The sequence below is a fragment of the Falco naumanni genome, chromosome 3 (assembly GCF_017639655.2).
Source record: "Falco naumanni isolate bFalNau1 chromosome 3, bFalNau1.pat, whole genome shotgun sequence".
Classification (NCBI taxonomy): Eukaryota; Metazoa; Chordata; class Aves; order Falconiformes; family Falconidae; genus Falco; species Falco naumanni.
Window position 1 is genome coordinate 102,373,947 of NC_054056.1, and position 26,451 is coordinate 102,400,397.

The following is a 26,451-nucleotide window of genomic DNA, read 5'->3' on the forward strand; positions in this document are numbered from 1 at the left end:
GCTCCTCTGCCCTCAGGAATTCCGCATCCGCGGTCGCCTGGAGACAAAGAGGTGATGTGGGCAGGGGACCAATGTCTGAGAATAACCCCGGGATAGCAGATGAGCTGGAATCCGGGCAGCAGGAGGGCAGCAGCAGTTCTGGAGGGTGAAAATCCGTCCCTCCCGCTCCCTGCCTGCCCCCCGCCCCGGGCAGCGCTAGGGATGGCTGCCGGAGCGCAGCGCAGCATCCCGCCGGCCCCGGGCCGACCCGCACACCCGGGCCGGCCTCTCCCGGGGGCGCTTCTCCTCCGTTCAGCGCGTCCTGCCGGTAGCCCCGCTGCTCAGCCGGGGAGGGAGCCGCGGGCACCGTGCCCCCGCGGGGAGGGAGCCGCGGACGGGGAGCGCCGGTGCGCGGCCACCCTCTGCCCCCAGCCCGGCCGGTCCCCGAGAGCCGGGGGGCTCACGGGGTCCGTGCAGGAGCCGGCCCCCTCCCGCGGGGGCAGGCAGCGCCGACCCTGCCGAGTGACAGCCGGGCGGGGACGCTGCTGCCTCGGCGAGCCCGGCTGCGGCTGCGGCGGCTGCAGCCATGTGTTTCTCCGCCTGCCTGTGACACAATAACACGGGAAGCTGGGGGGGGGCGGGTGGGGGGGGTGGGGGGATCCGAGCCTGCCGAGGGGAAAAGTGACCTGCCCCGCTCAGGTGAGCCGAAGCAGCGGGGGAAGGCCGCCGCCGTCGTCCCCCCCCCGCCAGCCACAGGCTCTGCAGCCGCCGGGGCCGGGCGGGAGGCGCCCCGCGGAGCTGCCGGCGGGGGCAGCGCGGCGGCGGGGGAGGGGGGGCGCCGGGTCCCCGGTCCCCCCTTACCCGGCGGTGCTGTGCCCGCAGGCCGGCGGCGATGGAGGAGGGCATGAGCAGCATGCAGCAGAAAGCGGCGGAGCTGGAGCACATGGCCGAGGTCCTGCTCACCGGCGAGCAGCTCCGGTAAGCCGTGCCTTCCCCCCCGCTTTGCCGGGGACACGTACCCGGGGTCAGCAGCTGCCCCCCTGCAGGCGGGAGGGGGATCTGCGGAGCGGAGGGCGGGGGTCTGTGCCCTCGGGCTTTACTTGCACCGGAGCACCTGCCCCGCTTCCAGCGCGTCCCCGGGCTCCGGCCCCGCTTTCCGCAGCGAGGAGGAGGAGGAGGTGGGGAGGGGGCGGCCGGCGCTGCGAGCCCGGGGAGGCAAGTTACCGCCTCGGGGGTCTTCTGCCCCGGCGGGCAGGAGGCGTCTCAAGGAAAGGCTGCAGCTCGCTGAAGGGGTGAAGCGATGCCAGACGACTTGCGTCTTTAAAGATTAAAAAACCAACGACCAAAGAAACCGTAAGCAGTGAAGTGTTTCAGCACGCCAGGGCGAAACCAGCAGAGCACGGAGACCGGCTCCTGCACGGACCCCGTGAGCCCCCCGGCTCTCGGTGACCCTGCAGAGGTGCCGGTTATTCGAAGGGCTTGTTTTTATTTTGCATCAGCTGGACCCAACAGATGGAAGGGGATCCCGCCTGTCAGTGCCAGCAGTAATTAACAGTGCTGTGTGACTGGAGTTGTGTGCAGTGCAGAAGCCCTTAACAAAAATGCCTGACTCAGTTTTTAATTTCTGTGATGTATTTAAGTGTGCCATCTGTACCCATACACTTTAGGGGAGAAAAGGAAATTTAAAGGCTTTTGGCTTGTCGATCTTGTGATTCAGGAAGAAAAATCCTAATATTACTATGTGTTATCCTTGTAACTAGAAAGATATTCTAAAACTACTTTCCCAGTAGTTCTTGCCTGAATTTTCTTCAAAATTTTTGCTCAAATGCCAGAAAAAACAGTACAAAATGACAGAAATGTTGCTTGATTTGTGAAGTGCTGTCATTGCTGCTGGTACAGATCCTGACATTTTCATCGGTTGCATCCACCTGGTAAGGACCATTGACACCTTGTGATGCACACCAGTGGTATCCCTGTTTGGGGAGTAAATGTTGTTTTAGTGGTCTGGCTCCAGTACACACCAGTGTCTGCTTCAAGCTTGGGATTCCTCTGCAAAGTAGCCTGAAGTGAAACCCAGGGTGACGGGGTGCACTGGCACACAGGCTCTGCATGGTGGACTTAGTGCAGAGCTGTTCATCCAAGAGCCTGATAAGAATCCTGCTGTTCCTAATTTACCTCACTAGAAATTGAAGATTCAAGGCTAATACAAAATTTCTGTTAAGATCACATTAATCTTTCTCTGTATACCTCTTAGTTAAATGTAAAAGCAAAAGCTTTGCAAACTCTCCCTAAGGAGACCACTGAGGAAACTTCAGCAGATCTGGCTCCTAGAATCAGCTCATTAGTGTCACAATCAAGGATGGCATTTGTCATTTATTAAGGTAATGAAACACAGTGCTTTTTTTGGGGCAGGATGATCTATAGATGCAAACCATATTATACCCTGCCCTGTGAAGTTACCTATGGCCATTCCTTTGCCAATCTGTAGGAAGTGTCCTAGATCTCCTTGGACTATGGTTTCATGAACAGCTCATCCTGAATAATGCCTAGCTACACTCCAGCAGGGGAGATCTGCTCTGCCCTGACCCCTGACTCTCCACTCCTGGCTGTGTAGTCCCATCACTTCCCCCCACTCCCAGATGAGTACCTGCTCACGTGCTTCCAGCACTTCTTGGGAGCAGATTCAATGTGGAGATCTGGTGGGTATGTTAGTCTGCTGACTGCCAGAACCCACAGAAGATAGGTGGTGGGAATGTGAAGCTAGGAGCAAGAACAGGAGGTAGTGGAGAAGTAAGATCTCCCATTTTGGCAGCAGTGAGCTACTGGGTCAGGTGGAACTGTTTTGTGAAACTGCACCCAAAATTGTCTCTCTTCCCCCGTTTTTTTTGTAAGCTTTGTTCTGTTTCTCTGTTGGGATACTCTGTGTAAAAGGTTAGTCTTCTTCAGTTTTCCAGACAACAAAAGCCACAAAATACGCGATAGAAGACTGGCTGGTAGACAAGTTTTAGCCAACCCTGCATTTAAAGTTTCCTTTCTCCTGTCCAAGATAAGCGTATAATTGTTAAGGCTGAATGAAAACGTGTTTGCAGGATCAAAGACAGGCTCTCTCAGCAGCCTTTGGCACAGGCAAACAGATGATAGAATACCAGCACACATTGGCACTCAAGGAGACATACTGTACTCTATTCTTAGTGATGTTTACAAATGCAAGATAAGCCCCCAGCAGGAGTGATGCAGCCAGACAGGTGACTGTGTGTATTTGGGTGAAAGTGCATATGAGCAAGTGTTGCATACTGCAAGATGAACACATAACTTAGGAACAAAAGTGTAAAATGAAACTGTAAGCATGGTGTTGCTTACACAAACCCAACCAAATGTAGGTATTTAAAGCACTCTTGCACTAGACCAAACAGCACGTGTGTCTAAACTCAAATACCTACGAGAGCTGCTTGATTTAAATTCCTTGCAAAGTTCCTGTTGCCCGTCTCACCCCAGCCTCAGGCATTGCCTCATAGCCCTCGTTCCAGAGGCCTGTTTGCACATCTGTCCCTATCTGGCAGGGACTTCATGCAGCGAGGGCTGAAGTCATTTAAGCGGCACCTTGGCAAGCCTGGCTTTGCACCCTGGCTGTGCCAGTGGTGGGGATAGAAGCCCTGTGCCCCTTTCCCCTCCTCAGGCAAGTGCATGCTGGCTAGGGGAGGGAGTGGAGGAGGCCAAAGAGTTTTTTCCTTGTCCTTGTTGCTGTCCCTCGGTTGCTTGTGACCTGTGTCTCCCCTTTGCTAGGTCAGGAACCTCTGCCCTGGTGTGTGCTGGCACACGCTGGCTGTGGGCTTGCACCCACCAGCTTTGGTCATGAGCAGGTTGTGGGAGGTGGGGGTGTGATGTAAATCCTGGTCCGGTGGTGGGGTATTTTATGGAAAAAGAAACAGGATCTTGAGCTATATTTTAGCTAACAGGGTCAATTTTTATACCAGTAGTTCTGTCCTTTGCCTCTATACCCAGTAGCTGGCTGAGTGAATACTTAACTCTTAACCTTTGGTTAATAGAAACATATTTTTCAAATTGAGGACTTACGAAGCTTGGCTTTTGGAAAACCTTTAAATTATCAGGCTGACAGCCATGAAACAAAGCTGAAGATTTCAGCAGTGTGGCACTTCAGGGCAGACCCTTTGGCAGCTTCTCAGCACCGTGCATGAGACTAGGAAGAGCAAGGGGAGAGCTGGGATGGGCAAAACCTGGCTGTGGGCTCTGTAGGCACCGGTGGCCCTGCAAGGACAAACTGCTGGGGCTCTGGCTGCCTGACAGCTCCAGCCACCCAAAATCCCAGCTCGTCCCTCTGTTCTGCTGCGGTTTCAGAGATCCTCTTGCTCTTCAGTTCTTTTGAAGAGCTCCTCAGCTCTTTTGAGGCTGGCTGCAACAGAGCTGCCCTTAAAAGGCTCCATAACTTAGGATCAATGAGTATGGACCTGTCTCCTGAAGAAACTGCGAGAACTGTGTTTGAGAGGATCATGGGGCCTTCAGCTTCCTCAGGACTGGGAGGAAGCCTGCACCCCACTACATCCCTGCCTGCAAACACCTGCCTTGGGCAGCCCTGGAGAAGCAAATGTCCTGGAGCTTCCTTGGCCCCGCTGGGTGTGCCTGAAGGAAGGTGGCACAGCCTTAGTGCTTTGTATAGTCATCGTTGGAAGCATAATAACGGGAACTTATAACGGCACTACCGAAGTTGATAAGAATTTTATTGGAAGCGGAGCAGTTCCAAGCTTGTTTCCCTCCTGGTCAAAGGCAACAGGTTGTGCTCATTTCAACACTGTTGGCAGAGGGATTAAAGTATTTCAGTCTGGGTTTGAGCATTAATTTAGAGCTGATCTTGCCACTGGCAAGCAAAAGCAGTTTCAATGGGCATGTTTTGATAGACATGCTGTCTGTCTTACAGCTCAGGGGTGTCTGAAATCTTCCTTGTCTGCTAATTGTTTCTTGATGCCAGCTTGTCACCAAAATCTTGTATATCTTCTAAGAGTCCTTCATTTCTTGCAGAACATGGGCCTAATCATTCAAAGTGTCTTAAGGCTTCAGTTGACCAAACAGCAATATTAAAGAGCACCTTTTTTTTGTGTTCATTTTTTAAAAATCAGAAATTGCCATTGTATTCAAGTGCAGTTCTCTGTAGTAGGTGTAACTTGAATGATATTTAATGTCTCTGCAATCTTTCAGATACCTCTGTATCACCAGCCTTTTCAAGAAGCAACACCTTTCCCGATTCACACTTGTGTTAAATAGTTGAGTAAATAATCAGGAAACTTGCTAGATAAGCCAGTGATTTTAACAGAGTAGTGCTTATAATTCAGCAGCTTCTGTCTGCTTAGGGAAATACGAAGCATGCATTCCTTTCAAAGAGACAAAATGCAACATATGGTTTAACAGGAATTTGTTCGCTTTTTTATCAGAGTTTGTACATGATTTTCATCTTGCCAAAGAGGTTTTACATGGTAAACAGCTATACATTTTGAAGCTTCAAGCCAAGTCAGAACCAATTTTCACTGGTCTTCCAAAGGTCTTGCTTCAGGAAGATTATCACTTTAAGAAGACTTCTTGACATGTTGGAGTGCATAACTTTCAGAGTCATTAACTTCTGAAGGATAATAGCACCTACAGGTTCATAAATTTTTTCCTACTCTGAGCAGTAAATAGTCAGCCTTTTTCATGGTGGTAGGATTCAAAACTTCATTGGCACTCTAAAGTGCAATGGGCACTTTCACAGTAACATACAGTAACAGCTTCTAGAGAAATGTTATCAAAAGAGCCTTAGTGTTAATGTATTGCCATAATATAGAAATATATTAACCATATAGTTACATAATTAATTAAATGTGTTTGAAAGTATAGTAACACTGTAGTGTAAGCTTATACACTAAAAGCAGGAAAAGGATTTAAGGTACAGAACTGTCTACAGGTCACTTCCTCTCAAGTCAGATCCTGACCAATATTCAGATATTAAACAAACGTATATGACATTTTTAGAGACAGAATTCATTAGGATGAGATTTTGTAATCTGCCTAAAATAATCCAACGTTGTATTTCCACCTAAAGGGATGATGTGTTTTTCTACTCCCTGCACCTTGCTCTTGCAACCTCCTTAGTTCTTCACCAGTGGTCGCATTATCCTTAGCCAGGAGCTACTGATCAAGCTCAAAACTAATCCAGAAAAAAACAGTTTTCAGTTGTCTCACTTTAAGAGGATCTTGTCTGCTGACTTCTTCAGGGTGGATAGGACACAGAAGATTATATTACCGTATCTCAGTGGAACAGAGTGCTTCAGAACTCTCTGTCCAAATAATTGCACTTTCATTAATTTGTTTTCCAAAATCAAGCGCCCAAAAAATTGGCAATCTTCTCTGTGAGGTTCCACTAGAGTAAGAAGAAAAGGTTTCAGAGTGAGGGTTGGTAGAGCTGTTGAAATCAAGAAGTTTCCCCACTAACTCTGTCCTATCACAACACTTCCAATTATATATTTTAATTAATATAAATGATTTTAATTTTATAAAAAGCATGTTTCTCACATTTGTATGTCCATTTTTTCTAGAATCTTTGATACCTGATGCACCTTCTTATGTGTTTAAATTTTGCCTGTTTGTACTAATTTTAATGACATTGAGTCCCATATGTATATATAAACATGCATAGATACATGTACGGGCCAGGAATCTCAATTTCTCATGTCCTTCAGTAAAATTTGTGGCTATTTAACATTTCTAGAAATCAAGACATGAGGCTTTTGCTTGCTCAGTTCTATCCTTTAAGCTACGCCTTTTAATAATTTAGTCGTTCCTGTCAGCAGTGTTCCTCCAGCACAACTCAGAGATCAAGTAGTTAGCAACGCGTGTGCAAACAGCAATTGCTCTTTGGTTATGTACATAAGAAGGCGAATGTTGTACGAATGGTTTATGCTGTATATTTTATGTATTCCGTTCCAGATGGAGTCAATCATTAACTTTTGTCTCAGGTTAGCAGAGGTCATCAGGCAAGCAAAGGATCCTCATGTGTAGCATGTGCAAGAATATTTTGTATTTATTTTATATTAGAGGAGCTGCCCATCAACAGGTGAAAGAAACTGGTCTGATGTTGGTGCTCGTGCAGGGAAGGCAGAATTAATGTGCCAAAAGCAATCTAGCTTTGCATTTACTACTGGATCCCTGCTCTGAGGGGGCAGTGGCTGTAGCCTGGCACCATGACAGAGAGGTCCTCCTATCACTGGTTGTCATTATTATTTGCTATTTGTGTAGTGATAGCACTTAGGAGTTTGAGCTGTTTATGAAGTCCCAGCAGGGGTAGGCACTGTGTGCTCTGAAGAAAAATAAAGCCCTTGCAACACAAATCTTGGCTGCGATTGCTAGCAGTTTCTTGCAGCGGTAGCGGGCTGTGGCTGGCAAGGTAGGGTCAGTGTGAAGCCACCAAGCTCAGGGAAATGAAGTGGGACTCTGTTGGGATTTCTAGTCTGGGAGGTCAGACACCAAGCCCAAGAGTGGCATCCTGAAAGCTCAGAGAAAAATACCTCCCAAGTGTGGAGATGCAGAGGTGATACTGTGTGTGTGCCAGGATGAGTGGGGAGCTCTGGGTACAGTATTTGGGAAAGGATCTGCTCTTTTCTCCCTCCAAAGTCACACCTCTCACACGAGCGAGAGACCTGACTGAAGCCAGGAGGGAGGTCAACAAGCTTTCACTAATGGATGAACGGACAAGGACTAGGAAGGAGTCTGCATCTCCTTTTAGTTGAGGTATTTTGTGTATCTGTGGACTCCAGTGCTTTTTGAAGTATAGAATTCCAGTGGTTTCTGTGATGTATGACTTAACGGAAGTGAAGGGTGCTGTCACAGGAGCAAATTTTAGCTCCTTCGCAGTCCAGCTAAGCTCCTGACAACTTCATCCCTATCAGTAAGTGTCCAGGCACGGAGTGCTGGCTTGGGTGGTAGCTCTTGGCTTAGGGTCTGCTCTCAGACATTCCCTCCTGAGGCTCTGGGCCCTTCTACCTTTCCTCTCGCTTATTCTCAGTTTTTATTTTCGTAATCCTTGTGTTGTAGTTGTGTTAACTCTTTTGCCTCTTTCTTCCTTGGCAGAGCAGGTTTGTGTGAGTTCTTTTGCCAAGTGAAAAATACTTTTTTTTCTTTATTCAAGGCCAGGGTTGAATACAGTCATCTCCTCAAAATAAACTTTTGTGGGAAGGGATTAAACTGATGGAGAACTGGCAAAGGGGTTGAAAGGCTGGTTAAGAAGCAATAGCTAAGCAAGTTTGGTTGGTGTGCCTGGTCCCTGAAGAAAAACTGCATTGAGGCTCTAAAGGTTAATGAAGACAGAAATGGCAAAGCTTCAGGTCTCAGCAGAACCACTGGCATTTGTAGAGTGAAGGACACGCTTATGTATTAGTCATAGGTTGATGTTTTGTTGGTTTTCTTTTCTTAAGCAGCAGCAAGACATACAAACCCTATATTTTAAACAATTTTAATGTATAAACCACTGGAATTAAATAGAGCTTAAACCTGTTTGAACACAGGCTTATAAGGATCCTTAGTTACACTGTTTCAGCTAAGACTATTGTTATAATAGAATGGAGAGACAGATTTACAGAGGCATTTTGCCTCCACTAGGTAGCAGAAGGAAAGCTGAGAAGCTATTTTTAATCAATTTCATAAATATCAGCAACAGTAATGACTTTTAATTATTTTTTTTTTTTACCTGTTTGGAGATTTGACCTTTTCCTTGAATCCCACATTTTTCCTGTGGTCTTTAAGAGAAATGACTGTATTGTGAATATGTCTTTGTTTCTTGCAGCAGAAAGAATAAAACTGATCTCAGAGTTAAAGAGAAAATATTTAAACCTACACTGCCAGGAGAGTGCTATACAGCAGGAGTGGCAGTAAAATAATGTGCAATCTTTCTCCTTTATTTTTTTGAAAACTCTGAACCATTGAGTTGCATGGAAAAGCATGGAGAAAGGGAAAAGATAACCCACAGACTGTCACAGGCTCACTCAGGCTCTGGAGAAACCTGCTAAGCCAAAGCAGGCTCCTCAGGCAGTGATTGTCAGCAGGTCTGCTGCTGTTACATCTATTTCTCTGTTCCTCAGCTGGGTTCTTCCTCACAGTACAGCTATGCAGGGATCCAGGTATGCTTTGAGCTAGAGAAGTGGAGAGGGGCTAGTAGTTTGGATGGCTAAAACTTCAAGCAAGTACTGCCACTGAAAGCAGCTGTCCTCTCTTGTACCCACACCGACATAGGTGTTTCTGCCTCCTGGTTCCCTCCTCCGTGCTTCTGCTCCTTCAGACTGACTTAAGCATCTCTGGACCATTACCATATAGTGACCTGCACTGGGGAAGTGATCATCAGGGCTTTTTGCATGGCTTGTATTTCAGTTGGGTCAGTTTTACAAACCGATTTACCGCATGACCACATAAAAAGTGTCTTTGGATGCAGTAGGGGGGTAGAAATGGGTGGTGGCATACCCCATGTCACTGAACTACAGTTTAAGGCTGTGGTTTTCTGATACAGCAGATCTAACTGCAGGCTGCTGCTGCCCTGCTCTTATCACTTCCCTTGCACTTCGCACTGGTATTCGTCTGGGATCAGAAGTTCAGGTTACTAAAGCAGCTGAAGTCAAATAAGAAAAATTTAACTTTCTAAACAGGCTTAGCATGAGGTCAGACCGGTGCCAGCACTGGGGTGAGGGAGCCGGCAGAAGCGCATGGTCAAGGATGGAGAGAGGGAATGGTGGCAGCAGCCACTGCTGGGTTCACTTGACTACCCCCTCAGTGCTTAATTTCCCCAAACTCAACATGGGTCAAACATTTGCCGGATTCCCATTAAAAAAATTCAGACTCTAGCAGAAGACAGACTATAAAAGTCATGTTGAGTTAAAATGCCCAACACACATGTTATTACCGGATTGGAACAGAAACTATGTTTGCAATTTGCCTAGATTATTTTACTTTCAGGGTTTTTACCTTTACTTCTGTGCTCTTGCCAGGGTATTGTGCATGGACAGAGACAAATATTGACGTTTCATGTGTTTTGAAATTTGTGCTATGTAGTTTATATAACTAGCACATCACAGTGCTACCGATGTGACAGCACTACTTCAGAATGCAACCCCCTACCTTAATTATCAGCCCTATAATTTTCCAGTCTCATAGTTTGCTTCTTAACAGTGCCTCAATCCGGTAAATGCATTCAGATCTCAAAGGTGCATTTACGAATAATTAAAAAATATTCCTGATTGGGCTTGCTAATTCAGAGCAAATATAGAAGCTGGATTTCCCACAACAAGCCCATAATTCTCCATTTCCTTGCAATTGTGTGGGTGATTACATGGACTACCACAGCTTCGTCACAGGGATTTGCAGGCAGATGAGAGTTTCCTAGTGTCTGTGGAGAACCAGGGGACTGTATGTCGTGCTGTGGGTTTTACAGTGGCATTGAGCTGATGCGTCTAGCTGCTGCTGCAGGAAAGGGCAGCCCACCTCCCCTGGGCTGGGGCTCCTGCTGCTTGGCCTGGTGCACCTGCCTGGGTGTGTGCCTGATGCTGTGGTGACCAGTCTGGGGGGCTCAGCCAGGTTACCGTCATGTCAGACTAGCACCAATGACAGTGCAAGGGATCAGGTCAGCTGGCCTGGGGTCAGGGGCTGAGGAGCTCCACAGACCCCCGATTTAACTGGGGGACCCCACAGTAAGATTGGCTTCTCATGGAGTCAAACCCTGATGTTAAAATACAGCTGTGCCAGTCCAGGAGCCCCTTCTCATCCCATTCATCCATTCTTCACCTGCCAAACCACTGTTTAGATGTCAAGGTTTTGGTAGAGATCATAGCAATGTTGGACGGGATTTGGGGGACTACATCCAGACAGCTGTGTGGCTCTTTGGGCGAGGGTGCCTCCTGTGTATTAAGGCAGCAAGCACAAAGAGGCTTGCTTGAAGATTTAAAACTGAATGGCAAAACTGAAGCTAAATGGCTGGTCACAGCAAAAGCCAGCACTGCCTGAGAGATGGTGATAGAAAAGGTAGGAGCTTGAAAGTGAATGTAAGCGCAGTAATACTGTGTTTGATGTGACAGAAGAGGGGGCAGTGGGAGGAATCAGGGAGATGTTGAGTTCAGAAACTGTGGAAACTATTATTTCCAGGAGCATTCCAGCTAGATAAGAGCCAGACAAGATGATGTTTGTTAAGCACAGTGCATAGAAGAAGCCTTGAGGTGTGAGCTAATAGGGAAGGAGAACTTGTAACAGAACTTGAACTTTCTGGGGGAGAGGTGTTAGCTATCCTGGAGGTGCGCTGCATGAGGAATTTACAGAGACCAGAGTTCTGCTGATAAGGAGCGCTAGCACTGTCATGTTTATCCTTTATGGATCTTATATAACCTGCCTGGTTTGGGAAGATTCTCCCACTCCCAGTAACACACCTGCCTTCTAGCACAGTGGCCTTTGACTTGGAGTCGTGTGGGTTTGCCTGGGTGGGTTGTTTCATTGCTTCTTACACTAAGGGACATTGCCAAAATGGGTATATTGCTGTAATGTTTCCATTAGCGTTCGGCTGAACTGCTGTACCATCCACTGGCTGTGTGGTTGCACCTCTTTCCTGCATATTGGGCCAAATGAGTTTAGTGGCAGGGGTTAAAAAGAAGTGTTCGTATGTTGTATCTGTTGCTCTTCACGTTGTTACTTGTGTCTTCAAAGTGCTGGGGTTACTTGAAGTAAGCCTGTGTATTCCTTTGCGTTTTCACAAGCCATTCTCAGCTCTGATTTAAGAGGCAGGTCATATGCAAGGCATAATTACAATATGGTTCGTAAAAAAAATAATTTTTAATTTAATTCCAATGACTATTGCAGAATACAGGAAGCTGAAGTTGTCAGTGCTTGTGAGTCCAGCACTTATGCTCATCCTCTTTGGGAGGAGAATCTGACAACCCATGGCCAACATGTCACTCAGAGTCAGGACTGCAATTAATGGAAATTACGTCTGAAAAGATGGTAGCTAAGCCTTATTTATAGTGCTGATTATCAGCGGTAGAACAATTTCCTTTCATTTTTTGCAGAAAGGATCCTTGTCCTGATAATCACACATCCTTTTCTGCAGTAGCATATAATTATATAGCTTAGAAATCAAGGTGATATAATAGAAAGCTGTTAATTGTTTCCTGATGCTCAGTATGTAATTAACTTGTAGTTTCTTCTAGTTGAAATTAATTTATTTTTACTAAGATGTAGAAAGAGTAACTCTTGGTTTAAGCTGCTATTTTGGTGCTTGGTCAGTGCAAACGGGGAGGATGTCATGTGAAGAAGCTCAAAGTAGCATTATCATGTACAAATCCCAAAAGAGATTGTACAAATACCGTTTTGAGAGCTATTTGGGGCTAGAAGCTTTAAAGACTTGTCTTGGACAATTGAAGTGTTTTCAAAACTAATAGCATTTGGACAAACTCAGACCTTGCAAGCCTTTTGGGAAATGGTAGAAGTAGATGAGGTTACATTAATACGTAGATCTCTGAGACAAGAAGAATGGCTCCATAATAGGAGCTATTGGTATCATACTGCTGCTTGTCTAATTAGACGAGGTGATGGAAGTATGTTGTTAAAAGCACACTAAAGAAGAGAAATAAAGCAAAGTTGGTTAAAAGATTATTTTAATAAGCTTAATTTATTCATTTAATCTTAATTTATACAAAATCATACAGTTGTCTGAAATAGACAGAAAAAAAAGTGTCTTTGTGCAAGAAGCAAGCCCCAAGAAGGGCTAGCTGTCAGGGTGGCGTTGGGCTGGAGTATGTGATGTACAAGGAGATGCTGAGGGCTGCATCTGCTCAGCCTAGAGAAGAGAAAGCTCAGGGGGATTTTACTGCTGGTTGGAACTACTTAAACGAGAAGGCATAGGAAAACAGGGAGAGAGACCTTTTTGAGGTGCACAGGGGTAGGACAAGAGGCAGTAGGCAAAATTTGCAAGGGAATTTCTAATGAGATATTTGGAAATAATTATTCACTGTGCGGGTAAGTAGAAGAGTTGGAATATAGGCCCAGAGAAGCTCAGAGGTGTTAAAATCTTGCCTGGACATGATGCTGAGCAGCTTGTACTAACCGGACATGCTTTCAGTACAAGTTGGAACAGATGACCTCCAGAGGTCCCTTCCAACCTGAATTACCCTGTATTTCATGAAGGCATAGCGTGATGTCTTCTTTAAGTTGTGGTGGCTGATATTATCAGCATTTTGTTACTGTCTGGTAATGAGAGATTATTATCCACTCGATTGCACTGGTGGGAGGGCTTGTGAGAATACTTCCTAACCGACTTCAGTGCAAAATCAGCTGGTTAGTTTGTAAAACGGATGCATTGGTTGACAATACCACTCCTTTTGCATTGTCCAGCTTTTCAAGCAGATTTGAGGATGAGAAATGTATCCATTTCCAAATGAATGCCCAAGAACTTTTGAAATCTCTGTTTCAACTGAGATTTTTTTGAAGATGTGAAGGTGAGGACCTGATTCCCTTGATTGCACTGCCTTAAGGCAGGCCAGGATTTTACCCCACATCATGTGAGGTTCACGAGATGCCAACATCGCAACTCTTCATGCCACCAAGAGAGCTTTTCAAGGTGTCTGCGAGCTTATCTGTAGATCCATTTCTTAAGAACTTGGGGGACAGAAATACAAACTGCGCATACTTAAGGCATAATGGTTTTATATCTGTCCGTGAAGGAGGAGAACAGAGAAAAGTCTGGGGGCAGTGTACAAGGCAATACATGCTGGAAGGCCAGTAGATCACGTTAGTGCCAGAAATCTGCTGGCTATGTTGTCTTGGCATTACAAGGGGAACAGTGAGCTCAGGGCAAGCCACCTGCTTGTCTGTTCTCACTGCCTGCATGGCGGTAACAACAAATGAATCGAGCGCTCTCAGATCTTTTCACATGTGCACAAAGGACCCACTTTGGGCGTTCGTTTCTGTGCATAAATTCCTGGTTTTCCATAGTGCTGCAGCTCCATCTGTCCTTGTAGAAAGTGTATTTTCAGCCCGGTGCTGAGGGAAGAAGGTATTAGAGCTGTTAACACTGTCCTCCCTTGGAGGGGCATGTCTCATCTGGTAATCCATTTGGAAGGCAACAAGATATATTCCCTTGCTTTTACAGGTGTGATCAAAGACGTGATTAAATCAGGCATGCGCCCAACCATTATCACACCTTTTCTAAAGTAATATGTCTTTCAACATGCACAAAGCAATGAGATTTGTTGCTTTTTCTGCATGCTGTTGTGCTTTATCACAATGCTGCAAGGCCTAGATCCTTTAAAAGTATTTAATAATGGGGGGAAATCCAATCATTTTAGGTTTCTATAAAGTGGTGGTTTTCCCAAGTGCTATACTTGGAGCCTACTGTAATGAATCAAACAGTGGTGGTTGAAAGATAATTGCTTGCATTCACTTTGGCTACAGCGGGGCTAGAGCTGCTCCAAACTAATATATTAAGAACTTCATGTGACTTTTTTTGGTAAAATCTGTAAATCAACACCAGCTGAAACAGTGTCTCCTACATAATTTCACATGAAATATGTTTGTACTCTTGTGCTGATTTCTTTTCTGATGAATATGGAACATCTGAGTTTATATGAGGCCAGTAACAGCCGTACTCTTGGGAAACGCATTACTGGGGCAAAGGAGGAAGAAAAAAGGATTGCATAAATGGTTCAGAAGAAGCACAATAAACATGGAGAGAATAATTTATTTAAACATATAGCAGCTAAGGAAAAGTTCCAGTGGACTGGAAACTGTGACATTATGCTTGCAGGCTGAAGACTGTACACAGAACATTTTTTCATGTAAAATATTAGTATTCCACCTCAGAAAATTATAGACCTGTGGAAGAAGACACAGAAGTGTTGGCCTCTTGTTCAATGCTTTTATGTGTTTAGTGGCCACAAACCTTTTGCAGTTTCTGCATTCATATATGCACAGTCTACTTATATATGGACTGAAATATTGTATATCTTTATCAATTATCTGGATGAGGGTATCAAGTGCACCCTCAGGAAGTTTGCAGAGGACACCAAGCTGGAGGGAGTGTTGATCAGCTTGGGGACAGGAAGGCTCTGCAGAAGGCTCTGGACATGCTGGATCGATGGATCAAGGCCAGTTGTACGAGGTTCAACAAGGCTCAGTGCTGGGTCCTGGACTTGGCTCACACCAGCCCCACACAGCGCTACAGGCTCGGGCAGAGCGGCTGGAAAGCTGCCTGGGGGGAAAGGGCCTGGGGGTGGTGGGTGACGGCCGGCTGGGCATGAGCCAGCTGTGTGCCCAGGTAGCCCAGAAGGCCAATGGCATCCTGGCTTCTCTCAGCAATCGTGTGGCCAGCAGGACCAGGGCAGTGACCGTCCCCCTGCACTGGGCACTGGTGAGGCGGCACCTGGAACCCTGTGTTCAGTGCTGGGCCCCTCACTGCAGGGGGGACACGGAGGGGCTGGAGCGTGTCCAGAGATGGGCAACGGGGCTGGGGAAGGGGCTGGGGCACAAGTCTGATGGGGAGCGGCTGAGGGAGCTGGGGGTGTTCAGCCTGGAGAAAAGGAGGCTGAGGGGGGACCTTGTCACTCTCTGCAACTCCCTGACAGGGGGCTGTAGGCAGGGGGGGGTCGGTCTCTTCTCCCAGGGAACAAGTGAGAGGACAAGAAGAAATGTCCTCAAGTTGTGCCAGGACAACGGTTTGGATTGGATATTAGGAAAAAATTCTTCACTGAAAGGGTGGTCAAGCACGCTTTGAACAGGCTGCCCAGGGAAGTGGTGGAGTCACCGTCCCTGGAGGTATTTAAAAGATGTGTAGATGTGGCACTTAGGGACGTGGTTTAGTGGTGGCCTTGGCAGGGCTGGGTTAATGGCTGAACTCATTGACTTTAAAGGTCTTTTCCAACCTAAATGATTTTATGATTCTATGATTCTGTAGTTCAGCATTCAGAAAACTCTTGGTAGTCACATTCAGATGAAGACCTCACTGGCAATGTTTGTGTGGTGCTTTGATAGCCAGGGTAAGTAATGGACTAAACTTTGGCACACTCTTTAGCATGCCTCCACCTGTCTGGGTAGCTACAACAAGAGCTGCCCATGGTCCATCTGCCCAGCTGTGGTTGTTGACACCATCTGAGGAACAACCATTCCCAGGCTCCTACAGATCCTGCCTTTCCTCAGGAAAGATGCTGTCCAGGCTTGTCTTGAGTAAATGAATTTGATTTAGGATTAACACACAGTGTTGGGCCATTTACACTGATGATGGGTGAATGTCTGAGTCTGTGTAAAGGCACGGGGCAGGCCCTAACTTCTTAGCTCCTCTTGTCCTGTTGCCCATCTAAGGTCTATCCCTACCTGCCAGTGCAACATGTGTTTTGGATTCACGCTCAGGCCTGACCCAGAGCTGGTGTGTGCTGTAAGCGTAATCCAAGTCTACCAGCGTTCAGCTGAGGCTGACACCCTGCGTAGAGCTGATGCTGTGCCTTGGTGAATAAGGGTCGAGGTGCGTGTTCTGAGCTATTAAAGCAGTAAGAAGTCACAGTCTGAATTTATTGTCTGAGCACATAAATACTTGTTCGCTGAGCTTTCTGCATGTGCGGAGAGACAATTTTGCTTAGAATGAGAAATGGAAAACACGTGGCCCAGCAATGGCAGCAAGCTTTTCAGCAGAGCAGCAGAACTTCTCTGGGCTTCTTATTGATTTATTTATTAATTTTAAAGGAAAATTTCCATTTATTCTGAAGAGCAGAGGAATAATGCTTCTGTAATACTTGTCTTTTCAAAGCTCATCTACTTGTGAACACTTAACAAGGCCTAATCAAACAAGATGAGATCCTTGTTAGTGTCCTGACAGAAGGAACTATTTATAAAGAGTGGTTACGCAGCAGCTGTGTATCTGTTCATATCTTATATCAGATGTAGGAAAATGCTGAGCTCATTGAAAGAAACCATCCCCAGACCAGATTTTTGCAAAAGTGAAATAATTTCAATAGAATTACTCATTAACTAGGATTTTTATGAATACGTTCTCCTTAATAATAAAGTTCTTCATTAGCCTGCCAGAATTTAAGCAGTGAGTAACTTCACGCCATTGAGTAATCCCCTTAAATCCCTATACCATAATTCTTCATGTTACGTGTTTGTATGACCTAGATAAAGAAAGAGATTTAAAGCAGATAGGATGGTTCTTTATCATTAAAACACTTGTGTCAGAGAGCAATTCTATGTTTAAAAAATGAATACAGTAGTGTTATGTTGCAGAATTCTGAGTAAAATCACTGTTACCGTTTGGCATAGATGCATTTGGAACTCATTAGTGTAGTTGGGGGCAATCAATAGCTTTCTGAGACATTTTTTGTTTTTTCTCTGTAGACGGTGATTAATTTTTTTTTTTTTCATTTGGTACTCAAAGTGAAACTGGATGTTACAGGTTTCTCTTTAGGAAAAACATAAATAAGCAGAATGTTAATTAGGCTTATGCTGATTTGTTGCCTCTAGCCGGCTGTAAAGGTCATACTGGCGTATATTTTACACTCAAAGCAATGTTTTTCTTAAGCAAACATGACAACTTAAGGGAACTGAAAAAGGCTGTAACATGAGTATATTTAGGCTTCTATCCTATTTTGGTTTATTTACTTTAATAATTACATACTTTATATTATTGCAAGAAATAAATTTTTAAAAAGGTCATGTACCGCTATATAACATTAGACAAATTCCAGGCTTAAAAAGACCAGGGTGACTATGACTATATAGTCAGGTTCTTTGTGGTAGCTTCATAAGATCTCAGATGAGTGGCTGGAGGTTCCTGCAAACCTGGTGATTTGTGCCTCAGCAAGATGAGTGGGTGTTGCACACAGAGGAAGGAAAACCAACTGAGCACAGACACACAGAGGCTTCACCCAAGGGTAAAATGCAGAGCTGGGCCGTGGAGCTGGTGGAGCGACCTTCTGACATTGCAGCTTCTCCAGGCTTATAAGCTTTGATTTACCAAAGAAGCAGACCAGACCCTTGGCCTCTGCATGCTGATGGGGTTTCCCCACAGCAGATGCCCAGCCATTTTTTGACAGAGTTGTATGTCACCAAGGTTGTAGGATTTCCCTCAGACATTGGAGGAGAACATGCCACCAGTTTGCTGTTGACTGTCAGATAATGACAGGCCAGTGAAGCCCCTGTTGTTTCGATCAGCCACCTAAGGACTGTTGTATGCTAGCACAGAAAAAATGAAAAACAAGTAATACCCTGTTGCAAAAGCAAGGAAGCAGGCTGGCAAATATGGGCGTCTTTCATCATGCTTACGGCTCCTGTGCTTTGGCAAGCATATGAAGAATGTCTGTATATCTGCATGCCCACTTTTAATAAAAGCCTTAATATAAAGAGCAAATGTTTTAACATAGGGAGTACTTGAACCTTTCTTTTTTTGCAGCTGACGTGAAACAGGACTTTAGAGAAGCTGTGAGTCCTTGTATAGTGCATTCAAAGCCCACCTCTGATATTCTTCCTCCCTGTAGTATTCCCCAGCTTATTAATAGATATCAGTGTAAAACATGTAATTATAAAATACAGGCCTGGAAGGTCTTCTGCAGAATATTACAACGCATAATCCTTTGGTATATTTATTACAGTTCTCTAAGTTATTTTAAGTTCTTGCCTCAAGTAACAATTAGAAAATTTTGCTCCAAAACTTTGCCTTATTTTTACCTTAGGATTCCTCAGTGTCACTTTAATAGCTTTTCTTGCACTCTGCTTTTAACTCACCTGAAAGATTATAGACAGCAAATCTGTTCCTCCCCGTTTGTGTTTCGATAAGGCTAGACTCCCAAGCCAGTATCTTTTTCTCTCTGCTCATGAGACTGGCTCCTTATTTCTCATACCAGTGTAACACTGCTTTGTTGTGTCTCTTTGACCTTATCGTTCTTGAATGAGGATGGTATGAACAATACACAATACTTAGATGATGTCCTGTAGTATCATATACAATGGCATGAACAACTGGATTTACTGTCATTTCTGGAAACATCTCAGTTAGTGCAACTAAGTTTGCCTTTGTTTTTGTATGGTCTCAGCCTGTTGATAGCCTGTAGTCAGTGAAAGTTTAGCTACTGCATATTCAGCTATTTTTTACTCTCTGTTGCTTTCAGTCTCCAAGTTCCTAGTATTCAGCAGAGCATTTTGTTGTTAGTGCGCAGCCTTGCATTTTATAGTCTTACCTGTGCCTCCATTTCTATGTGAAGGTCATCCACTAACAATTTAATCACCTCTAGGCCGTCCAGTCAAATGGATCGTTACTTTCAGTGTTTAAAAATTCGCATCAGTTCCAGTTTTATGTTATAGTTTAGTGGTCACACACTGGATTTCAATAGACTTCTGGGAGACAGTGGAAAAAACTCCCTTGAATCATGCCTTCTGTCAGTGTAACATCCTGCATATTGCAGGATTGCCAGCTATAGGAGGCAAAAAAAGCATGAATCAGTGCCAAAATATGGAAAGATTATATTTTTATTTAAAGAAATTCAATAAAGAGTGCTTTTTCTAGTCAGTATTTTTTCACTTACTGCTTTCACAGCTTCCTCCAAAGTAAAAATAAAGCCCAGTAATGCAGTTATGCAAAACATGAAAAAAAGGAAGCTATTCATTTAGAATGAGGATAAACAAAGTGCGATGATTTTAATAAGACGTACAGTATATTGGAAGAATACTGCATCTATACTCATTGTAAGTTGAGCCTACATATTGGTTGGAAGTGAGTATGAAGTCTTGGATCATAGTCTCAATATAAAATCGGGTTTGTTAACAACAGTACATAGCACTAAGTATTTTATTGCTCATTTTATTACCTGTCAGGTACTGGCTATTTGTGCTTAATGACGCTCATGATTACACAGCACAGTAATCAGTTAAGAGTTTTGTGTAGAGATGGAAAATAATTGCTGAAAGCAGTTGAGATATTACTGCAGTATGACGTATTATTAATAATGAAGGCAGAATTTTTTTTCTTGCTTTTAGCAGGGTTGGCAAGGCCTGCTGAAAGGAGTGCAAACTGTGTACCTCTCAGGAGCATAACATATTGGGGAGAAGATCTCCTGCAGGTCTGCAGTGCTGGGGCTGAGAGCAGGCATGCCTGGAAGGACTTTGAGATCAGGGGTTACCCAAAGCCATAAAGTATCTGAGCAAAACTATTTGTCACTCATTGACAGGGTGGGAGAAATATCACAGCTGCACTTGAGATAAGGTGCTTGGCTAATTTCAGTTCTCCTGTGGATTTCTTGGGTTACCTCTGGCAGATAATGACACCTGTTACTGTTTGCGGTGCCAACCTGTTCAGTACTGTGGTGCTTTCTGGGTGTCACGGATCTGTTCTTCCCCAGATGCACTGGGAGGCAGGTGGGTGGAAAGACCTCCTGGTTTCTCAGGAGGTCTGAAACTTGCGGCACGCAGCGTAAGAGTGCAGCAAGGTCCCACGTAGCTTTTCCCTGGGGGTAAATGTAACAGAGATGCCAGCCTTGCTGCATAAGGAACCTCAGCCTGTAGCTTTTTTTTTGGCTCCCCTACCCCCTTGGATGCAACCTGCATCCAAGAAAGAGGTTGTCACACAGCAGGGCTTTCTGGCACCCACAGCCCCATGCTGCAGCCCCTCTTCTTGACTCCAGTGTCACGAACCTGTAGTCCAGCAACCTATTCCCCAGTTCCTGGTCTGTATCTCCAGGTACCTGAATGGCCGTGCTAGCAGGAATAGCTGCAACAGTAGAGCTGGGGCTGCTTGACCTGTATTTGTCCTGTTCGGCCCATTTAGCATTTCAAAGGAACATTCACCTCTCCCAGCTGTGCTACTGAGATAACAGGTCTGCATTCCCTGACACCAATTTCATTGATTTACACCGTTCACCCGTGAGACCTATGCTGCTTCTTCCTCAGTTTTCTATCCACAAAATACTTTATTGAGAGTGATTTTCAGCGTAAGTCCACGAGGGTCGGTGGGCTTTTGGCTACTATGTTAATCCAGTCAAGGGATGTCTGTAACAACAGTTGTCCTATGGTTTCTGGTCTGCACATTGAAATTTTGGTGGTTTATGGTAGAAGTCTTCAGTTTAGGTTTGGGAAGACATCCCCAATAAAATTAGTCCCTACAATACTTACTGATTTAGTAAGCTTAAGTATATCTTTGCAGTGGAGATACAGAAAAATAACGTGAATGAGAGCTAGCTGATGGACATAAGCGAAAATGGCTTCTTCTTCAGTGAAAAGTACATTGGTTCTTTCGAGGATCTGCATAGTAGTATCACATAGACCTTGACCTGCATGCATTTGTCCCAATTGTGCATCCCAGCTCATCCATACATGAGTGAGAAGCACAATTGTATTTGACTTCCTTATTGAGGAGGAGAACTGCGAGTTCCTGAGTCCTGACAGCTTCAGCCCAGAAAGCAAACAGCCAGAGCGAGACAGGCAGGCTTCCACTTTCCTTATGACTAGGGGCAAGTGACATAATAACTTGTCTGAATTTTTGTTTTTGTCTTTGTAAAACCCGGTTTTATGCTTTCCAGCGAGGCAAAAGCTCTCAAGGTTCAAGTGCTCAGGCAGTTGGAAGTATTACTCATGTTTGTAGACGTTTTGATTAAAAGTGACATGAGAGTGAAATGGCTTGGCAGGCTAACCGGGGAGGTTAGCCACTTCACGGCTTCCTGAGGACATGCAGGGAAGTGTCGTCAGATCTGTAACCTTGCAAGATACTGAGTGTTGCTGCTTCTTGCAAGAGAGAAGTGAACAAATATTGTTCTGATGTGGTGATACCATTTAACTACCATCACACATGGGTGTATGACAGCCCAAAGAGAAAAGTGGAGGAGGGACAGCAGTCCACTGAACACATTCCTTTCTCTTGCCCTAGAAAAAAAAAAAAAAAAAAGTCAAACCCTAGAAAAATGCCATAACATAAACATTCCAAAACACGATATAAAAGTTATCTAAAGATCCTATTTATATTCATTGTTTTACCAGATCAACGACTTTATGTTGTGTTGTTTTAAATGAAGACCAGATACAGGATACACCTTTGAGGTTTAAAAATCCAAACTTTGGTTTTGCAAGTGCTCTCTAGTTCTGTGACAGATCAATACAAACACACAGATCTAATTTCCTCTGCAGTCTGGAGTACTCACAAGGGAGGCTGTGGGTCTGAATTTCTGGCTTGAATTTGTGGGCTGAAAGAGTGTCTCCAAGAGATGTCATTTTGATTTCATGCTAGACCCTGAGCCATGCCTGTGTCTGTTCCCCAGAGCTTGCTTTGACCCCTGCCAGTGTTAGTAAGGTGTTACGAGGATGGGGGATGTCCCTGTGCATGCTCGGCTGCAGGCGCAGTGACCTTATTACCTTCTGAATTTATACAAAAGGACTTTATAAAATAGGCAGCCCCAGTGTTTTATCTAAAGCCACAGGGGCACTGGTGAGCCATCACTTCTTTGGAAGCTTTAGGTTTTTCTTTGCAGTGCACCAAGAGATGGTTTATCTGAGATCTCTCCGGCTTTGTGCTCTCGCATCTCACATCTCGTCATGTGGACTACATGGCTGTGGGCAAAAAAGTGGAGATAAACAGTGATGAGAACTGATATCAGGAGCTGCTTTAAAGACGCTCTTTCTAACCCTGTTTCAGATGGTATGTTTCCTTCTCTGCCACAGCTACCAACACAGAAATGTCTTCATCCTATTTCCAGTATGACCCCATGTTTTAAAGGGTATTTTAGCTCCTGTGAATATCAACTAACAGAACTAAGTGATTGCAGAGCTGGAGCATAAATAGAAAGAGGAACAGGCAGCAGTGAATCGCTGACACTTCAGCTGAGACTTGGCAAGCCCAGCTGGAAATGCTTGTCCCAGCAATACACATTGCATTTGCAGAGTACCTTCACGATCACGTCTGTGTACAAAGTTTATATCATCACTGACCTATTTTATTCTTTTGGCTGACAGTGCAAAGGCAAAAATTTAGTGTAAAGGACATTTCATGTAGTTCTCTGTTTTCCTGGGTGTGTATATCTACACAGACGCTGCCATATGCTCCCTTATTTTGCAATGAATTGGGTCTGCAGCTGACCTGTGAGTTTTAACTTTCAGTGGGAATTATGCGTCTTAAGTCACTGAGACGCTTTGGAAAATGCCACTTTTTAGTAAGATGCCTGCCTACCATGCTGTAGGCAGGACCTAAGCTTACATTCAGGAAACAGCCAATCTTTTATACTCTGGGAGGGTATAAAACTGTTCCGTTTTCAACTGAAAGGGGCAGTTCTGCCTGCTAGTGGAGCACCTGTGATGTCCCTTGAGATAAGTTATATAAAACCCATGCTTTTCAGCCACCATGAATTGTTCTCATCTTTGGCAAGATATTTTTTCTGTTTGTTTAGTATTGTCACAAAGGACATGGTGGCTTGCTTTGCTTAGAAATAAGTAAACCCTCTGACAGAAGTTCCAAATATATGAAATCTGTGAATCAATTTGAAGATGGCAGAAACCACCTGCGATGATTTTCCCCTCTGCATATCACTGTTAATTTTCAAGTGATCTAATCTGGTTTTATTCAGAGTTAACCTTAAAGTGATAAAACTGTAGTAGCTCAATGCATGCTGACTGGCAGTGCTCAGGCTGGGATGATCACTGAAACCAAGGGTATACGCTACAGCGAGGTGTAACGCAGCAGTAAGCTGTGAGCGTGCTGGAACTTATCAGTGGCAGTTCAGCACTCAGGCAGGACATGCTTTGTGCCATGACTAATTGCAACATCAGTGTATATTGTTCTGTAATTAGTAATTTCTGCTAAGAAGCTCCATTTTAAATGGTCTCTTCACTGCTGTTTTGTTCTTCCGCTAAAAAAGCAGTCATTCTATGATGCTGCATTCTGTGATATAGATGGTATATATAGTATATATGGTATATAATATATAACATGATACATAATACATACAAATATAACATAAAAATATTATATATCATTTGTACATATGTTTTATTTGTATATATCATATATATATAGACAAATATGTATGCAGACATTTCTATATACATCTCTCTATATATGTATGGCTTGGCTTCACCAAAGGTAAATTTTGCCTGACCAACCTAGTGGCCTTCTATGATGAAGTGACTACAGCAGTGGACAAGGGAAGAGCTACGGATGTCATCTACCTGGACTTCTGTAAAGCTTTTGACACAGTCCCCCACAACAATCTTCTCTCTAAGTGGGAAAGATACAGATTTGATGGATGGGCTGTTCAGTGGATGAGGATTTAGTTGCATGGTCACATCCAGAGGATATTGGTCAATGACTCAATGTCCAGATGGAGATTGGTGACCAGTGGTGTACCTCATGAGTCCATACTGGGACCAGTACTGTTTAATATCTTCGTCAATAACATAGATAGTGGGATTGAATGCACCCTCAGCAACTTTGCAGATGACACCAAGCTTAGTGGTGCAGTTGATATGCCTGAGGGATGGGATGCCATCCAGAGGGACGTGGACAAGCTCAAGGAGTGGGGCTGATGAGGTTCAACTAGGCCATGTGCAAAGTCCTGCGCCTGGGTTAGGGCAACCCCTGATATCAATACAGGCTGGGCAACGAAGAGATTGACAGTGGCCCTGCGGAGAAGGACTTGAGGGTTATTGGTGGGTTAAAAGCTGGACATGAGCCGGAAATTTGAGCTTGCAGCTCAGAAAGCCAACTGTATCCTGGTCTGCATCAATAGAAGAGTGGCCAGAAGGTCGAGGGAAGTGACTCTCCCCCTCTGCTCCATTCTGGTGAGACTCCACCTGGAGTACTGTGTCCAGCTCTGGAGCCGTCAGCGCAGAAAAGACACGGACCTGTTGGAGCGGGTCCAGAGGAGGGCCATGAAGATGATCAGAGGGCTGGAGCACCTCTCCTGTGAAGACGAGCTGGGAAAGTTGGGGTTTTTCAGCCTGGAGAAGAGAAGGCTCTGGGGACACCTTGCTGCAGCCTTTCAGTGTTTAAAGGGGGCTTATAAGAAAGATGGGGAGTGGCTTTTTAGTAGGGTCTGTAGTGATAGGACAAGGAGTGATGGTTTTAAACCAAAAGAGGGTAGGTTTAGATTAGATATTAGGAAGAAATCTTTTATGCTGAGGGTGGTGAGACACTGAAACTGGTTGCCTGGAGAGGTGGTAGATGCCCCATCCCCAGAAACATTCAAGTTCAGGTTGGATGGAGCACTAAGCAACGTGATCTGGTTGATGTCTGTTCATTGCAGAGGGGTTGGACTAGATGACCTTTAAAGGTCCCTCCTAACCCAAACTGTTCTGTGATTCTGTGATATATGCATATGTATGTGTGTGTATGATTGCTTCAGGAAGCTTTAAAGGAGATGAATGCGTGGAGCACAGTATGAAAGGCTTTACACGGTGTTGTCTATCGAGTGTCAGGAGCCAACCTGTTCCCTGCACATTTTTACTGAGCCTTGCTAGGATGAGCATAGGGACTGTATAGGATGTACAAGGAAATGGTAGATGAATTATTCAGAAAATTACCAAGGAGAGCAAGAGACTTTTTGTCTTTTCATGCATAGAAATCAGGACTGGATGGTGCTCTGCAAGATCTACATTTAGCCAAGCACAAACTACTAGACTTGATAGAGGGAAATAGCTGGGTGAGATATTTGGACCATGGTCCAGTTAGTGACATCATTACTGTCTTCAGCCAGCAGGCTGGCCTTTTCTGGGGTTTAAAAGGAAAGCTAGACTCTTGTGCAGGCACTACCTTTGCAAAATCCTTACCCATTGGCTTAGAAAAAGATGCAAGAAACTTCAAAATGCGTAAGTTCCCTGGTGGAAAACAAAATGCAAGTTTCATGTAGCTGTGAGCGCGATTTCTTCCTAAGTTAGTGACCGATTCTTCATTTCTAGGCAAAGGTTTCAGTGTTTCCATTATCATGACTCTTCTGACAGTTGGCGAAGAAAATGCCTGATGGCCTCTCAACAAATTACATTGTTCCTGATTAACTCCAAAGATATCTACTGCAAAGCAGGAGCAGTATGTTCCAGGTTAGCCCATTCCATGCTACGTAGGAGGAAGGCACTTCTGTTTGGAGCAAGACTCCCTATGTGTTGTTAATTAGGAACAACTCCTGTTTAGACAAGCCCCCAGGAAAACTGTTCTGGCACGTATGCTTGCAAATACGAACTGTCTTTATTTGTTCTAAGCATGAATAAGAGCCATAGACATCAATTTGTAAACACTGAAGGGTTGCATATGCCTGTTACAGTTCACAGGCAGTTGCTCAGATGCTTGAGTTCTCACGTTGTTTTCTGCAGATAGGGGAGACTGTGGCCCTAAGTGCAAAATCTAGCAGGTAAGCTTGAATAATATATGGAATTACGTATGGATGATGTACTGGTGTTGCACAAGATTGTTTTCTGGTGTTAAGCTACTAAGTTGTAGGAAGAGGGACAAGT

At 44.8% G+C, this 26,451-nt stretch overlaps 1 protein-coding gene across 2 annotated transcripts in view; it reads left to right on the forward strand.

Moving 5' to 3' along the window:
* Window positions 1–624: 624 nt before the first annotated feature.
* The window catches only part of DEPTOR (DEP domain containing MTOR interacting protein), a 76,246-nt gene continuing 50,419 nt past the window's right edge, over window positions 625–26,451 (forward strand). Inside the window, exons 1-2 of one of the 2 annotated variants that reach the window (XM_040585571.1) lie at window positions 625–678; window positions 862–957. In XM_040585571.1, the coding sequence (XP_040441505.1) occupies window positions 872–957 (86 nt within the window). In that variant the 5' untranslated portion in view covers window positions 625–678; window positions 862–871. Of the gene's footprint in view, window positions 679–787; window positions 958–26,451 lie in introns of those variants that run through there. The other variant, XM_040585570.1, reaches the window with a different exon arrangement.